We start from the raw sequence: 16747 nt of genomic DNA on the forward strand, positions 1-16747 counted from the left end.
GGGGGGGGGGGGGTAGCACACCGGCTGCAGAGCTGGATGGATTCAAGGCGGGAAAGTGCCGTCTGGTGGACGTGTGTCAAAAAGCCGTGCGCAGCACCCCCAGGGCCGGCGTCGGCCTATCATGAGAAAGACTCGACACCCGTGTGAGCTGGAGGAAGCGGAAAGGGCAGGAGGGCCTCAACGGGCCGATCCCCCCCGCGGCTGCGCGCCCCGGCGCGCCGGCGTCGGCAGACTCGCGGCGGATCGGGGTCAGAGAGCAACGCGTCGACGCAACGCCGCGGCCGCCCCAAGCGGGATGCGAGGGGGGGGGGAGGGGGTGGCTGGCGGGAGGGGCCGCACCCGCAGAAGGTGGGGCCCGCGCCGCACGCGCAGCACGAGGAAGGGGGACGACGCGCCGCCCAGCATCGCCTGCGCGCGGAACGGGTTTGGTCAGGCAGGGTGCAACAAGGGAGTCAAGTGAGAGGCGGCAAGGTGGGGAGTGTGGGGCAGGAGGAAGCCCCAGTGGGGGGAGGAGGGTAGCGCCGTGCCGCATCGAGTTTCAAGGGCAAAGGGAAGGGGTGGAAGAGGGGTGGCGTACGACCAAAAGAAGGCGCAGGCGTCACGCTCGCCGATGTCTTTGTCGTCAAAACGCATGAACCAACGCGTCGAGCGGCACCGTGCAGCCGTATGTAACTGCGTCGCTGCTGCACCGCCTGGCACTCATCGATTGATCTGCAAATGCAGGTCCTGGCCCCCATGCACAGTCAATGTGAGTGTATGCCCGCCCGGACGCACGCCATGCTGAAACGCGCCCTGCACAAACGCACGCATGTAAAAGTGTGCGTGTGTGTGTACGTGCACGTGGGTGTTGACATTTTCAAGTCAGGGGAAACCAACCCACGTGCGTGAACGCACACTTTCACACACGCAAGCGTGCACACACCAATCGATCAACAACTTGATACTCTCACACGCATGTTGACCCGCTCATCTACTTTTGCCATGCTACACTCAGCACGCACATGCAGACACCCACAACCACACCCATCCCCACACCCCCACACCCCCACACCCACCCACACCAACCCACACACACACACACAGGCACACACAGGCATACACATACACACACATACAACTCACGCACGCACAGACACACAACTATCGCTCCAACCTGCCCATCCCGTCGCCGCCCGCCCGGTCAACCGCAGAATCAACCGCCTCTGCCCCCTCACCTGCATCATGCTGGACTCAAACTGCTGGAACTGCGCGATCTGGTTCTCCAGCTGCAGCACGCGCGCCTTAGACGCCGGGTCGTACACAAACGGGTGCTGGCAGAACGAGAAGCCGTACCGCTGGGGCTGCGGTGGGCGGGGGTGCAGCGAATGGGGGGCGGATGGGGACATGTAGCCGTGGATCGACACCTGCTGAGCATGGGAAAGGGCTGCAAGGATGCCAGCTGTCATGTCGCTCAAAGCAGGGCTGGCCTCTGCAACGAACGACCCCGGTCAAACCCCAGTCAAACACAGGTCAAACACCGGTCAAACGCACCGACTTCCAGCGCCGGAAATCCTCCTGCACGTTGAAGTCCTCCGCGTTGATCGCGCCGTTGTAGAACTCCGCAAAGGGCACGGCGCCTGGCAGTACGGTGGTCGTAACGGTCATTTGTGAGATGGAGATGTGAGAGTGTAACGAGCAACGCCTGCAGCACAATCAACGGCTTGGCACAGCTGCCGAGACATTGGGGCCAAGGTATGTGGTGCGCCACGGTAATTCCCCGCAATCCTGCCCCCAAAGCATGCATACTGTGGTTGCAAAGCACACAGGCAGGCCAAGGAACCAGTGCGCACGTGACGCATCACTCACACCTCCTCGTGGCAGAAACCCAACCACACACATATACAGGCACACACACCGCTCTCACACTCTTGCTCTACAAGCACCCGTGAAACTTTGCCCAACACGTTGAATCAACAATAAAAGGGGTGAAGTCGACCCCATAACCGCCCCTCACCTGACTCCTCGCATGCCTCGTGAAGCAATCCCAGCAGCGCGGTCACTGCCTCCACGCCCGGCGTGATGCTCATTTGCGTGTACAGCGTCAGAGTGATGTACTGCTGGCAGGTCGCAACCGCCCTGGGGAGGTTTCCATTCATTTCAACATTATATGAGTAACGGGGACCCGACGGGATGAAACGGCCTTCATGTGGCAGCTGACTGGAAGGTAAGTTTCTTCAACCGGGCCGCCTCGGCTCTCGCACAAGCACGCGCTTGGCACAAATAATTGGCACAGCGGTGGCTTATGCAGCGGCGCTGACCCCCCCCCCACCACCAATGCGACACTGCGCAACCCACATGCAGAGAGCGCCCCGCCCCGCCCCTGGCGCCCACCTCCTCATGTCCCGCGCCCCCCAGGCGCGCAGCAGCCGCAGCAGCACCTCACGCTGCGCCTCCGGCCAGCCACGGACGGCCCGCGCCAGTGCCTCGAGGGCGCTATGGCCGCCAGAGTCCTCCAAGACTGGGCTCACCAGCGCCACCGCCGCGGCGCGGCACAGCGCCGCAGGGGACGCGCACAGCCCCGGCGCCGGCGCGCCCTGGCCCCCTTGCACGCCGTCGCCGCTGCCGCTGCTGTACAGGCCGCCGCCGCCGCCGTTTGCAAACGATCCTCCGGCCGCGCTGTTGTTGAGGGGGGTGGCGCCGCCGCCGCCAAACCCAGCCCCGCTGCTGCCGCCGTTTTTGTGGGCCGCTGTCAGCTCTGACACAAGCCCCTCCGCCGCCTCCTCCAGAGCCTCAGTCACATGGCTGTGCGCCAGCGAGCGTGCGTGCATGGATGCGTTTGTTTGTTTGTTTATGTGTGTGTGTGTGTGTGTGTGTGTGTGTGTGTGTGTAAATGATTGTGGCAACAGCATTGAAACCGCCACATGACAGAGCGCATGGTGCTACCGATTCAATCAGAAACCCATTGATGCCTTCCAGCCACGTTGTGAAGCTTCACCACCTGGCCGCCCGCGCGGTCAAAGCAGCGGTTGACCGAGCCCATCTGACATTATGCAACCAAATGCGTGGCTGCCCAGCTGCCGCTCACATGTCTCGCAGCCCCGTCAGTGCTGAGTAGGCGCCGTGCACCGCGTCCATGTCCAGCTGCAAGGAAGCTTCCTCGTCGCTTCCGCGGGCGGCGGCGCCGCCGGCGGGGACCGACACAGCTGCGGGCGCGCTGGGCCAGAAGGCGGCCTGCACGGCATCCAGGCTGCCAAAGAACGATAAGACCTGGGAAGTTCATGCAGCGCAATTGGCGGCCCTGGTTAGCGCTGCTTTTGATCGCACGCCTTGTGCCGCGCCGCGCCCTGCTGCGCGTGCTTGACACCGCTGCCGTAGGGCTCGCGGTGTGGCTGCTTGTACAGTCAGACTGTGAGCCAACCACGCCATGCAGCGGCCTCACCTGCTTCCGCAATCGCCTGGAGGCTGCTCGGGCTTGGCTGCCAGTGCCGGCGCCGCTGACGCTGTCCTTGGACGCTGCAATCGCCGCTACCAATTCCCCGAGCGCTGGCGGCATAGAAGCTGCGCAGGGCGCGGCGTGAGACAGGCGGGCTTTGTGCGAGAGGGAGCGGCGCATTGCCGAACAATTCAGGTGCCGCGCCGCGCAAGGTCCTGCACTGTCCAAGTTGCGTCGGCTCTGTTGCAGCGCGCACCACCGAGCAGCGCGCTTTGTACTCCCCCTGAAGTGCACACCTGCCCCGGCACCAATCCTGATTGCCATCGCAGCCGCCTCGTTAGGCTCCATGCACCGAGCCCTGAGCTCCTCGAAGCTCCTGCGAAGGGTGTAAAAAGAAAGCGCTGAGAGCTCACATGCCGAGGAGCTCGCACCCCTGAATTGTGCGCAGCGCGTATGGTTTTCTCACTGGTGCACTGCCTGTGCAAACTCCTCTGCTAGGCGGTCCCCCATAGTCGCTGCGCTCCAGATCGCTGCAACAAGGCGCCAAGAGGGACGGCCTGGTGGCCCTTGATGCTGTCGATAATAGGGATTTCAGCCGTCGTAGTTAGTGTACCATATTGGATGCAGGGAGTAGTTACGTAGTGAGGTGGACGTGGCTGTCACCCGAGGCACTTGCGGTCATCCCGTCTGGCAAGTTTTTCGTGGCCTCCCACCAGCCCAGAACGGGCATGGCAGCAAGCGGCTGCTGCCAAAATCATTGGTTGGCTGGGAGGTTCACCGTATGCGACCGTTGCCTGGGCGCATATCACACCCTGGCACCCTGCTGCGTGCTTTGCATGCTGAGCAGCTGCAGACACAAAGCATGACGTGCACGCGACGCTGCAGCGCCGTCGCTGAAGTACACCCAGTACGCGGATTGCGCTTGGGATATCCTGTGGAGGCGTGGAGAGTGCAAACAGGAGAGGGGCCCTGAAAGCCACCGCTAGCGGCTGCAACCTGGGCTGCGGTGGCCCTCCGGCAGCTGTGGAAGGCTGGGGGCGGCGTGCCGCACAGCTCAGCAGGCGGCAGGCCGGCCAGGTTGGACCCTGGTGTTGCTAATGGTGCGGTATGGCGGAGGGGCAGCAGGCGGCTGGCTCAGGTGGTGGCAAATGAGTAGCTTACTGTAGGACAGGTGACGAAGGGATGGTCAGCAAAGGAAGGTGCATGCACAACGGCAGGCAGGCATGCAAGGCAAGACAAGGGCGAGGAGTTTTGCTGGTGGAGGTGATGGTGCAACAGACTCCAAGCAGCAAAATGGAGGGGTCGAGGAAAACGGCAGCACTAGGCCGGCACCCGGGCAACGCCCCCCACCCTTGACACCGAACGGTCATGTGCCAGTCCCTCCTTGAAGATTGGTGGTGTGATGCATCCAAAACCAGGCGACATGTTCTGGTAACGTAGGGGCCCTGCGCGTTGACTGCTCGGATCGCTCGTGCTGCGTCACCAGCACAGTCATGAAGTCACCACCCCTGGCTTGGATGGGTGTGCACGACAGGGAACATCCGATGCTGCGCTGTATGCTAGACTCTTCATACCAATGCATACGGCGTTGTCACGGTGGTCCGGCCTGCATGCGTTTGTGTTGTCGAAATGGGAGATAAGGCCGCACGTGTGCTGTCTCTAGAGCTCGATCAAGAGGGCGACAGGCTGCGCGCAAGGCTATTTGTGCATCTGGAGGAGCAACAGGAACCAGGGCAGCCCTTGCTCTATGGCGCAGGTCCTGTTCTGGCGGGCCAGGATCGCCCTGAGCCCTATGGCACAGAGGTGCGTCCACGAATGAGTTGCCAAGTTGTGCGTGCTTGCAGCCGGCCCAGCCGCACGTCGCACCGTCACCCGTGCCATCCGTTTCGCCGCGCCGCCTCGCTGCTTTCGATTTTAAAGGCGTCTGTCGGCCTCCTGTACGACCACGTGATGACGCTTCACGCGCTGAATGGCAAGTGGAATGTAGGTGATGCATTGGGGGTCATACGCCTTGGCTACACAGCCGCTGCAACCGTCTTCTGCCCTCCGCTGCAGCGTGAGCTGATGCCCCCAATCTGCTCGCATCCTCTCTGCTGGGCCCGCTCTCGTTGCATTCCTCCGACTCTTGAAGCCCAACACAATGTGACGCCCCACCCCAGACCACCCTGAGTGTCCCGAGCGCATCAGCCGGCTGTACACCACCCTCCAAGAGCGCGGCCTGCAGCAGCGCTGCGTGCCCCTGGCGTCCCGCCAGGTGCGGTCGACGCCGCACCCTCTCCCCGCCCTCCGCGGTCGATCAGCATTCGTCTCCTCATGCTCATTCGTTGAAACCCACAAACAAAATGGCAGCCACATGCAGTAGCTTAAACCTCACCACCAAGAACCCTCGCCCGAGTCACAACACCGAATCCACCCATCACAACCCCCCCCCGACCACGAGCCAAAAAACCATCGTTGACCGCCCCAAAGGCGACCGACGAGGAGCTCGTCCGTGCCCACGCGGCCGAGTACATCTCGGCGGTCGGTGCCCTATACCGCCCCGGGGTCACCACCGCCACCTCTGGCGGCCCCGCGGAGGCGAGGGGGGACGCCCTTATCATATCTGGGGACGTTTACTGCAACCAGCACACCTCGCTCGCCGCGCGCACGGCGGCGGGCTGCGCAGTGGAGGTGCGACAGCCGAGCCGTTTGCGACTGTCAGCATAGATCGGTCGGAGAACGAGAGAATTGCGGGCCCAGGCTTAGCAATCTGGCGGCCCCGTCGGCGGGCAAAGACGGGGAGACCGTCGAAGGGCTGCCTCAATTTTCCCATGATGCACACCTGGATCTGGGGGTGAGTTCGCGGCACGGCGGTTTCGCCCGACGAGCTGAGGAGGTCGCTACCTCCCGCCCGCCCCGCAGGCCGTGCACGCCGTGCTAGACGGCCGTGTGGCGCGCGCGTTCGCGGCGGTGCGGCCGCCCGGCCATCACGCGGAGAGCGTCGCGTTCATGGGCTTCTGCTTTTTCAACAATGCGGCGGTGGCCGCCCACGCAGCGCTTGCGAGAGGTGGGGCGCGGCCCGTACTTGCCGCTGCCCCTCCCATCGATGCGTCAAGCGCTCGCACTCCTGCTGCTGTGCAAGCATCAGCGGCGCGCAGTCCAGCGCGCGGTCGTTGCAGCTCCGCATCACCTCTTGTTTGTGCCGCAACAACCCGGCTCCTCGCCCGCACCCCTGACTCGCCCCCTCAGGTTTGGAGCGCGTGCTAATATTTGACTGGTGAGTTGGTTGAAGCCATGTCAACTCGTGATAACCCACTGACGCGTCCCGCAAGCACGCCCACCCGGCTTCGACTCCTTAACGCGCATGCACACAGTCAGCCAAAACCTCCCCTCCCCCTGGTCGAGGCAACCACCTTGCTCTCCACCCAATAAGCAACCCCGCAAGCGCGATGATCATCAGCTTGCGACTCGTGTTATTCCAACACAGAGCCGCGGTGACACCCCATTCCACGCACCACACACACCCAGGGACGTTCACCACGGCAACGGCACCCAGCAGATTCTTGAGGGCGATCCCCGGGTCCTGACTGTCTCTATCCACCGCCGGGACGGGTTCTTCTATCCCGAGGGCAGCGGGTTTCCTGAAGAGGTTAGTTGGGCAAAGGGAAGGGTTGGGGTGTAGGGTTCAGGGATTAGGGTTGAGGGCTGAGGGTTGAGCGAGGGGTGAGGACTAGGGTTAGGCCTGCGGCCGCCCAATTCTGATGCCGTGCAGGCTGGCAGGGCTTGGCCTGCCCTCTTGTGGTTGGCCCGCTCACGCCGCCGTCGCAGCTGGGACGATGGGGAGGGTGGTTTGGCTGCGTCCCTGCGGCGCCCCTCCGACCGGCGCCGGCGCGCCGGGCCGCGCCCGTGTTGTCACGCCGCTCGAGGAAGCTCAGTAAAGGGCAGCCAGCGAGCCGCCTTGCAACTGCTTGTGCAAGCGGCGGTCTTTTCCCTCATGAAAACCAACGTGCCCCTTCCCCTGCGCGCCGCCCGCCCGCCCAGGTCGGCGTGGGCGCCGGCGCAGGTTACAACATCAACGTCGGCTGGCGCAGCAAGGGCATGGGCGACGCGGACTACTTGGTGGGCGGTGTGGGGGCTGGCGGGGCGGCTGCTGGCTGCCGTTGTAAGGGGATCGAGGCGTTGAACTGGGGGATGATGCTGGTGCAGATTGCGGTGATGTCATGGCATGAGTCTTTCGTGCCATCAATAAGCCCGCGGAAGTCGCGTGCTTCTGGTCCGCAAAAGCACACCCACCCACCTGCCCATCACGCAAACCACACACTCACTTCCCCCAGGCCGCCTATGACCTCGTGCTCGAGCCCATCTTGACATCATTCGCCCCCCAGCTGGTCATAATCGCCGCCGGCTTTGACGCTGTAGAGGGCGACCCCCTCGGCGGCTGCTGCGTGACGCCGGAGGGGTACGGCCACATGACGCGTCGCCTGGCGCGGCTGGCGGGCGGGCGGGTCGTAGCCGTGCTGGAGGGTGGATACAACACCAGGTGGGGGCTTTGACGGGCTTTGACTCTTGGGTCTGTGCATTGCTGTGCATGCAGGGGGCGCACTGGGCAGACGTGGGCGCGAGAGTGTGGCTGCAGCAACTGGTGCGGGCCCGGATGGGCCTATGTGTCCCCTGCTTTGATTGATGAGGTCGTCGGCAATATGTGGGTGCTGGAGGGCAGCTGCAGCACCAAGGGTCTGGCCCGGAGGGCCTGTTGAGTCGCCGCGTTCGTCAGCAGTGAGCAGTGAGTGTGGAGGGCGCAATGTCTGTTACCCCTGCGCCCGGCCAGGTAACCCATGCCCTGGGAGCCCCTGCCATGACCCACGCCCTCAGAGCCCCTGCCGTAACCCACGAACTGAGAGCCCCCGCCATAACCCATGCCCTCAATGTACCTGCCTCTGCGCAGGCAGGTCGCCGCATCGTCTTGCGAGGTGGTGCGGGTGCTACTGGGAGGGGAGCCCGCCAAGCTTGAGGGGGAGCACTCGTTCACCACCAGCAAGTCGCTGTTTGGCGCCCTTAACGCCACCCTCGCGGCGGCGACGCCCTACTGGTGGGTGGCTGGCACGGCCGCCCGCGGTGCACCTGCTTTGGAGCGGCGTCGCGCCCGGAGCGCCTGCGCAACTCCTGTGAGCTGCACCTGCCCCAACTCTGCGAGCTGCTGGCATTGGCTTCTTCGTCAGTGGGCCGAGCTTAACGCCAGGTCGCCGTATCAGGCTGTCCCCCTCTCTCGCGAGACACATACACGCTGCCTGCGTCGTACCAACACGCCGCGCACCCGTGGCCCTCCCCCACCCCAGGCCCGTGCTGGCAGCCCTGCCGCCCCTCAAGGCCCGCCTGGCAGACCTGAGGGCAGCCCTCGAGTTCCAACGCCTCGTCATCGGCCCCTCCAGCCCGCCGCGGACCCGAACAACCCCCAAGCCTGCCGCCCCGCCTCTGCCCCGCGTCTCGACGCGGGTCGGCGGCGCGAGCCCCGCTGCGGCCGCGGCGGCAGCGGCGGCAGCGGCGGCGCCGGGGTCGGCGCGCGGGCGGGGCGGTCGGAGGGGAGGGGCGGCGGTGGGGAGAGTCGCAGGCCGCGGCGGAGCGGCGGCAGCAGCGGCAGCGGCGGCAGCAGCGGCGGCGGCAGAGGCGCAGGCAGCCGCTGCTGCTGCTGCGGCGGCAGCAGCGGCGGCAGTGGCAGCAGAAGAGGTAGCAGAACAGGCGCAGCAGCTTCCTGCAGGGGTCGTTCTGATGGAGATTTCAGCACGGGAGTTCACCCCTCCCCCCCCGCTCCTGGCCTTCGTGCCATCGCCGCCGCTGCTCCCTGTCTCTCCAATGGCGGTCGACGCCTCCCCCGTGCCCAAGCCGCCGCCGGCGGCCCTCGGTGCTGCAGGAGCAGCGTTCCGCAGCCCCAGCGCCAGCCCAGCAGCCTCGTTGCCGCCTGCGCCGCCCGCCGCGGCCTCTGCGCCGCCGCCGGCAAGGATGGCCGTGTCGGGTCCCGTAACACGCAGCCGTAGCGCCAGCCCCGCGGCTGCGGCGGTGCTGCAATCAGCGCCGCCGGCTCTCGCGCCGCACGCCGCCGCGCGGCCCCGTGGCGCCGCGCCGCCGTCGACGTCGCTGGCTGCGGCGACGTCGCCCGCCGCGGCTGCGGTGCAGTTCGAAGCCTCCCAAGCAGCGGCCGCAGCGATCGCGGAGGCTGAGGCGGCGGCGGCGGGCGCCGCAGCGGCGGCTGCTGCGTCGTGGGCGGCGGGCGAGGACGTCTCTTCTCCCATCGGCATCGATGCGAGCATGCTGGCCGCGCTTGCGTCCCTCAAGCTGGACGGCGGCGCCGCGCGCCCGCCGCCACCCCCGCACGCGCCGGCCGCTGCCGCGTCGCCGCAGCCGCGGAGCGCGCTGCCGCGCGTCGCGAGCGGCGCCGGCATGTGAGGGGTGCACGCGCGCGCCGGCTTTGACTGCATGTTGACTGCATCAGCAGCAATGTTACAGTGTACAGCATCCCGTCCCTTGCTCGGGTCATGCCTCCCTAACTATTCGTGCACCCCTTTGGTCGAACCCGCGTGTGCCTCGCGCGCTCGTAACGCGGTGCGCCCCGCCGGGCAAGCGGCGCTCGCCACTTTTGCTGACCCTTGCCAGCCAAGTGCAGGGAGCCCCCAGAATGACGCGTTTTCGCAACGCAGTGTCAAGTCTACGCATGCTCGGGCAGGGGGAGGCCTTGAGACATGGGCCTTAACTATTTTCCTGTCTGGCTCCAGCACCCTGCATCATGCTGCCCCAGCACCACAGCATCGCCATTGCACAGTAACACCTTCCTGAAGCGTGCGGCTGACTCAGACAGCGGGAGTGTGGGTGGGTGCGTGTTTTTTCTTTTTGGGGGGGGGTGGTTGCGGGAAGCGGGCGTCCAAATCCAAGTGCGTACTGAAAGTCATCTGCAAGGTGACAGCATGCGTGTCGTATGGCAGCTGCAGAGCAGGCAAGTTTGAGCCAGCTGCCCACGTCTTTTTGAGTGACGGACGCCTGTGACAGCTGTGGGTACAGGCACAAGCGAGGGATTCAGCGGAGCGTTGCGTTGCTTGGCCGGGCGGCTGCTGCGGGGTGCGGGATGTGCTGATGCAGGGATCGGCGAGGGCTTTCAGGTGGGGGTTCATCCCACCTATGGACTTTGGCAGGGTTTAGAAAGGGGTGGGACAGCATCCTGGGACGCAGGGCGGCGGGGGCCTGTCACCACCACGGGAACCATCTCACATGTGTACTGTACACGGAACAGGGGAAGGCGTACCCTCAAAGCAGCACAGTGCTCGAAGAGATTTTGTGATGGCCGCAAGGTGGAACATGGCGAGTCCACCACTGGTGTGCGGTACAGTACCTGAGGAGTGGCTGCCCCAAACGCCCCCCCCCCCCAAAACCGACCTGCAGCCTGGCAACGTCAGGTGGAGGAGGTGAGCCTGAGCAGGGTCGTGTTGTTGCTCTCACGTGCGCGATGTAAATACAGTTTCCATTGAAAGTAGGTTAGGCCGACGATTTGGGCCGCGCTGTCACACCCACGCTCTGCACTCTGACAGATCCGCAAAAAACGATCGCCAGGGCGTTTGTAGGGCAACGCAGCACGCGTGGATCTTCGCCTTGCATCTCAGTTTTCTCACGCAGGTGTGCGCACCCTTGCGGTGTCACCAGGACGCGAGCCCCTCCCCAGCCTGAGCCCCTTTGTGAGACCAATCTTGGATGAAAATTAGGGGGCATGGGTCGCTGATGCAGCGGCTTCAATGTCACCCGGTCATACACAGACTTCGAATGGGCGCCGCCGCCCTGGCACTGGAGCACTGGGTAGAAACCGTGTCAATCTACGCCTCGTTGTAATTCATCAACCGCCTCCTATTTTTGGGCAGCAATGGCGCTGCGAAACTGGTCTCTGCGCGTTCTTCTGGTAGCAGTGGTGGTTGCTGTAGGGAACAGCTCTGCAGCTCGTGCACCTGCAGGTGAGGGCACGGGAGGGGCGGCATTCCCGACAAGAGCTTTTCCAATGGCACTCACACGCAGCACCAGAGCAGTTTGGGGCACCAATGGCCCTGGTATTTATCTTAGCGCACCGTTCCAGGCCCCAACCTCCCCTCCTTCTTCCCATTTCCTGCGGCCCCTCCCCGGCCGGCCACAGTCGACACCCCCCAGGATTGCGTCGATCGCCATCTGCCTTTCGACCCCGCCAAAAAGGCTTGCATCGAAGGCGACATCCACATCCCCTTTTCAAAGTGCCGCTGGGCCAAAGACTTCGAAAGCAACTTCATAATGTGGCAAGTCTTCAACACCTGCAAGTCAAAGCGCCCGCTCCTGGTCGCAAAGGCGTGGGACGACGACGCCGGCCATTCCTACACAGAGGGCTTCAAGGTGGTGCCCTTCGGCAGCTACGCCAACCTAACGGACGATGGGACGCGCGACCTGGTGTTCTCGACGGGGCCGCCCGCCGGCGGCGCGAAGGGCCGGCTGACGCTCGGCCGGCCGCTGGGGTCGTCGTGCGCGGACGCGGAGCTGAGGAAGGGCAAAGACAACACGCCGATCGGCAGTCACGGCTACTGCCTTATAGTGGGGGACGACATCAGCAAGAAGTTCAGCATGGCATGGGGGGAGGACGACATTTACGTGAGTTGGAAGCCACAAGACGGGCGTGGGTCATCGGTTGGGGCACGGATCACAGGTCCACATGACGTGAGGGCGGCTGCTGTGACCAGCCCAGAGCAGCACCGCATGTCTCCTGCTGCAGATCGCTAATCCGGGGGGTGATGTTGCTTGATTTTGTAGGCTGCCTTACCCGTCGGTCTGTGTGCGTGCGCATCGTCTTGCCACCTGTTGTCTTGTAGTTTGCAGCGCTGCGCGCGTTCCATGCGCCATCTCACCCTGACCCTAGTGCCAACATTTCAAGAGTTTTGCTCGGCTATGTCGCGTATCCCTCAACCCAACAGGAGTATGTGGTCACAGGCGCTGCTGTGGGCGGCAAGACACTCAAAGGCAAGAAGTGTGACGGGTCGCTGCACCCGGGGGCGGTGTTGCTGGAATTCAACTCGGAAATGTGCACCCCAGGCTGCGGCGCGCGGCTGAGGCTGACAGAATGCTGACTGCCCACCATTTCTCGGCAGTTTGCTGCCTGAAGGGAATTCTAGGAAAAGACGATGCATTTGGTTGCCACAATGTCGTGGTGATGGGCAGGACCCCCATGCAGGTCGTACATGCAATCCGGTCCTGAGTATGGGCCTGGGGAGCACCGCTCGCTCTTTTCACTCCGTTGTCACTGATGACACCGTGGTTTTGGCTGGATTATGCATAGACGAGGCGCACACGCCGCTTGCTTTGCGCGGCCCCATGCTGGCCAGGGCTGAGTGTCCTGGTGTGCTGCACGTTGCGGCTGTCACCTTGCCGGCGTATGGACGCGGTGCTGCCAGACCAGAACGGGATCTGTCGATGCCGCGGAGTGGAAGCGAACGCAGGCCCGGTGCACAATGCATGGGTAGCCGGCAGCAGCAACGCTTGTTGCGTGTGACACACGGCCGCAGTGGAATTTCATCGCAAGCGGTTGCAGTACCGGCAAGTGTATGCAGCAGGGTGCGACATGTGACAATGCAGTCCAGGTGGGTTGTGAACTTTGATGTAGACACAAAACTGCCGGTAACGGGTGACATAAGGCGGGACTTGGGACCAAATCATACAGCAGGCGTGGCAACTGTCAAACTAAGCGCACCGGTAGTTGCATGCAAGGGGCGATACGAAGCTTCTCACCTCTGACAGAATCCTGTTGGCGGGAAGCGCTACCAACCTCTGGCACCCACTGTAGGAGTCGCTCTGCGCGCTTACATATGCCTGAAATCCAGCATCTGATCATACATTGCTAAAGCACGGGCTGGCGCGAGCAGTGCGCGAGCACTCACCGCTCCACAACGAACCGGTGCGTCCAGTGCAGCGGCGCCACCCTGCACGACGGCAACACATACATTTCAACCACTATTCTTGTGTTTCCACAACAACGCCCCCTTAGGCCGCCTGTAAAGACCATTTTTTGGCCGCCACTTTTTGTGGTGGTGCTCCGCTTGGAAAAACGTTTCAAACGCGCATAAACGTGTGGGATCGTCCCACAAGGTCCCTCGCAACCCTGGGCAACGCGATCGTAAGGGCGGCGCGTCCCGCAGCATCCAGCCAGCAGCCGCTGCGCGCGCTGCTCTCGCCCACCGTCTCTGCATACACCACAGTTGCCCCACAGGCAGCAGACATGAACGGTGCCCAAGATGGCCGCGGCGGTGGCCAAGGAGGGGGCAGACGCGGAGGCGGCGGGAGCGGCAGCCAGGGCCCGGGCGGCGCACAGCAGCGGTTCGGCGGCGGCGGCGGCGCCGGTGGCAGTGCTGCAGCTGATGGAGGAGGCCCGCGCAAGCGCAGCAGGGGCAGCCGCGGAGGCGGCGGCCGCGGCGGCCAGGGCGTCCAGGGCGGCGGCGCCCCGGCCGGCGCGCACCAGGCGCAGCAGCCGCGGCAGCAGGCGCCGGCGGCGCCGCTGCTGCAGCACCACCATGAACACCACAGGCAGCCCCACTTCCAGCCGCAGCTCCCGCAGCAGCGGCAGTACGCGACGCTCTCGGCGGCGGCGGCGGCGGCCGCGCTGGAGCATCAGCAGGGCGGCGGGCCGCGCGTCGAGAACTCTGTGTTGACCCAGTCAGCATTTGCTGACCTGCAGCTGCACCCCTTGACCCTCAGCGCGATGGAACAGGTGCGGGCCGGTTACCTCCCCACCCCTGGTGGCGTCGGGCCCCGTGGTTCGAGCAGCTGTGTGCGCTCATGCGATGCAGCGCCTCGGCATGCGTCTACTAGACACGTTTTGACTCTGTTTGACCGGACCGACCCAATGCGCAGCCGTGTCGGCATGCACCACCGCAACGCCACGACACGCCCCAATCACCCCTGCAAAGGCCACGGCTACCACGGCTTGAACACATACCAGCACAACCTCAAACAGTGCAGCTCAGCCCGACAGCGCCCAGCACAGCATCAACATACCCTCAACATCACCCGAGCACCGCCCCCAACGCACTCTCTCAGTACAAGTATCCCCTGTCTCCCTCCCCGAGCAGGTGTTCGGGTACCGATACATGTCAGAGGTTCAAGCCGCTGCGATCCCAGTCGCACTCACCGGCAGGTGCGCGGCCCTGCAGCAGCTGCGCCCCTCCCAAGGACCATGCACAAACACACGCCGCTCAGGCACCACGCTTGCGCCCCCCAAAGCATGCGCCCCTGGCTGCATGCACACAGATGCACTGCATGCACACAGTTGCACTGCATGCATCTGCACCCATTGCACGGGCGCGGGTTTGTTGACAGTTCGCATGACACATGTGGCACCCATCACGAGCCTGCGAGGCTAGGTGCATCAGGCGCTGTGCTCGTGTTCACAGCCGCCAACGCTCTCAAGCCACCGGATTGGCTGGAACTGCGTGTGAACCCCAACCCTGTGCTGGCATTAGTTGGCACTCTCCAACACACACACAACACACACACACACACACACACACACACACACACACACACACACACACACACACACACACATACACACTATCTCACACACATACTCTTACACACACAACCACAATCACAGGGACATTCTGGCCAAGGCCAAGACCGGCACCGGCAAGACCCTGGCCTTCCTCATCCCCGTGGTTGAGCGCCTCGCACGCCAGCCTGCGGTGGGTGGCGGCGCACGCGCGCCGCTGACTGCAAGAGCGCGAGCGCCCCCCCTCGCCAGGCAGCGGTGGAACATGGCTTTAGGGGTGCACGGCGACAAGCAGCTGTCCCCCTCCGCCCCCGTCCAGCGCTGGTCCGCACCACTGCTTGCGGCGCTGCTGGCCCCCACCGCTCTCCTCTTGCAAACCGCGCCTCGCTCCGCCGCCTGGCTCGGCTGATCTGGGACCGTCTCACAGGTGCAGGTCGGCGGCGCGATCCGCTGCCTGGTGCTGGCGCCCAGCAGGGAGCTGGCGGAGCAGATCAGGAAGGAGGCCGAGAAGCTGCTCAGCACGCACGGCGCGCAGCGCGGGGTGCAGGTGGGCGCATGGGCCGTGGGGCAAGGGGCGTGCGTGGAGCAGCGGTGAGCGGCGGGCGGCGTCAACATTTGTTGGGGTGGGGCAGACGGCCCGAGGGCGCGGAGCGGCGCCGCGTATCGCCGCGCCACTCCGATACGCGGCGCGCTGCTTGTGCGTGATGAGGGGCGTCAGCTGTCAGCTGTGGTGCTCGCGTAGGCCCCAACGTCGCCTCCGCGGGCGCCTTAGCGCACGGCCGCTCTGCCTCTCGCAATCCTTGCGGCACGGCGGCAAGCAACACCGCTCAACGCAGTTTCCCCTTGAAACCCCTCAACCCCAGATGGTCATCGGCGGCACCAACATCAACCGGGAGCGCTCCGGCCTCAGCCGGGCGCCGTGCGACGTGCTGGTGGCGACGCCTGGGCGCCTGCAGGACCACCTGGACACGACAGAGGGTTTTGCAGGCCGCCTGTGGGGCGTGCAGGTGGGGCTGGGAGGCGGCCACACCTGCAGCCGGCATGACAGGGCTGGCAGGCTGTTTCCTAGCGGCGGGGTGGTGCTTTTATCTATGTTTGTTGTGCGAGCGCATGCGCACACTGTGTGTGTATGTGCAATCGATTTAGTGTGTGTGTATGTATGTTTGTGTGTGTGAGCGCGTGCGTCAGTGTGCACGCTCATTGATCAGGAGTAGGGGAAAGGAAGCCATCACGGCAAGGTGGGCGTCTGATGCCCTGACTCCAAGCGTCTGCTCCCACCTCAACCCCTCCAACCCTGAGTGCCCCCCCCCCCCGAGCTCATCAACTGCCCTCTCACCCCCAAAACACCCCTCAAGGTGCTGGTAATGGACGAGGCGGACCGCCTGCTGGACATGGGCTTCAAGCCCGCCATTGAGAAGATCTGCAGGTGCGGGGTTGACCAAGGTTTGACCGGTGTGCAGCGGGATTTGGCGGCTCGACGATGACTCATACGTCGGACTGCCAACAGCACAAATCTCCAGCGCATTGATACCAAATGGTCACCCATGGCAGGGCAGCTGGGGATGCCTATAGGCAGAATGTCACGCGCACCCGTGCTCTGCCACTGACCCCCTCCACCCTCTTCATCTACGAACAAATACACACAATTACCCCTCCTCCCCCACCTTATTCCCCCCCCCATGTGACCCGCCAGGCACCTGCCGCCCGCCACACAGCGCCAGTCGCTGATGTTCACGGCCACGGTGCCCCAGGTGCGCGCGCCTGTGGATGCTCCCGCTGGCCCCCAACTCCCGCACAGGCGTCGGCCGCGTGTCAAGGCGGGG

The 16747-nt window shown here is 64.3% G+C and overlaps 4 protein-coding genes across 4 annotated transcripts in view; 3 read left to right on the forward strand and 1 right to left on the reverse strand.

The window, feature by feature from the left end:
• The window catches only part of MNEG_5454 (hypothetical protein), a gene marked incomplete at both ends in the record, with an annotated part of 3672 nt that extends 865 nt beyond the window's left edge, over positions 1 to 2807 (reverse strand). The window contains 5 exons of the mRNA XM_014046067.1: positions 340 to 408; positions 1215 to 1340; positions 1531 to 1616; positions 1994 to 2115; positions 2371 to 2807. Of these exons, the coding sequence (XP_013901521.1) occupies positions 340 to 408; positions 1215 to 1340; positions 1531 to 1616; positions 1994 to 2115; positions 2371 to 2807 (840 nt within the window). The remainder of the gene's footprint in view (positions 1 to 339; positions 409 to 1214; positions 1341 to 1530; positions 1617 to 1993; positions 2116 to 2370) is intronic.
• A 2555-nt stretch (positions 2808 to 5362) lies between these two features.
• On the forward strand, positions 5363 to 9832 carry MNEG_5455 (histone deacetylase 6/10; the record flags this gene model as incomplete). Its single annotated transcript, XM_014046068.1, has 9 exons — positions 5363 to 5395; positions 5882 to 6082; positions 6314 to 6458; positions 6641 to 6668; positions 6920 to 7040; positions 7433 to 7510; positions 7726 to 7931; positions 8337 to 8480; positions 9418 to 9832. The coding sequence occupies 9 exons, from the start codon at positions 5363 to 5365 to the stop codon at positions 9830 to 9832; spliced, it is 1371 nt and encodes a 456-aa protein (XP_013901522.1).
• Positions 9833 to 11686: 1854 nt separating this feature from the next.
• Positions 11687 to 12510, forward strand: MNEG_5456 (hypothetical protein; the record flags this gene model as incomplete). Its single annotated transcript, XM_014046069.1, has 2 exons — positions 11687 to 12037; positions 12358 to 12510. 2 exons carry the CDS (start codon positions 11687 to 11689, stop codon positions 12508 to 12510), a joined length of 504 nt encoding a protein of 167 aa, XP_013901523.1.
• A 1145-nt stretch (positions 12511 to 13655) lies between these two features.
• MNEG_5457 (DEAD-box ATP-dependent RNA helicase 25) overlaps positions 13656 to 16747 on the forward strand; it is a gene marked incomplete at both ends in the record, with an annotated part of 6001 nt that continues 2909 nt past the window's right edge. Inside the window, 7 exons of the mRNA XM_014046070.1 lie at positions 13656 to 14144; positions 14506 to 14570; positions 15030 to 15117; positions 15352 to 15471; positions 15788 to 15931; positions 16280 to 16350; positions 16618 to 16675. Of these exons, the coding sequence (XP_013901524.1) occupies positions 13656 to 14144; positions 14506 to 14570; positions 15030 to 15117; positions 15352 to 15471; positions 15788 to 15931; positions 16280 to 16350; positions 16618 to 16675 (1035 nt within the window). The remainder of the gene's footprint in view (positions 14145 to 14505; positions 14571 to 15029; positions 15118 to 15351; positions 15472 to 15787; positions 15932 to 16279; positions 16351 to 16617; positions 16676 to 16747) is intronic.

The sequence above is a fragment of the Monoraphidium neglectum genome (genome assembly GCF_000611645.1).
Source record: "Monoraphidium neglectum strain SAG 48.87 unplaced genomic scaffold scaffold00814, whole genome shotgun sequence".
Classification (NCBI taxonomy): Eukaryota; Viridiplantae; Chlorophyta; class Chlorophyceae; order Sphaeropleales; family Selenastraceae; genus Monoraphidium; species Monoraphidium neglectum.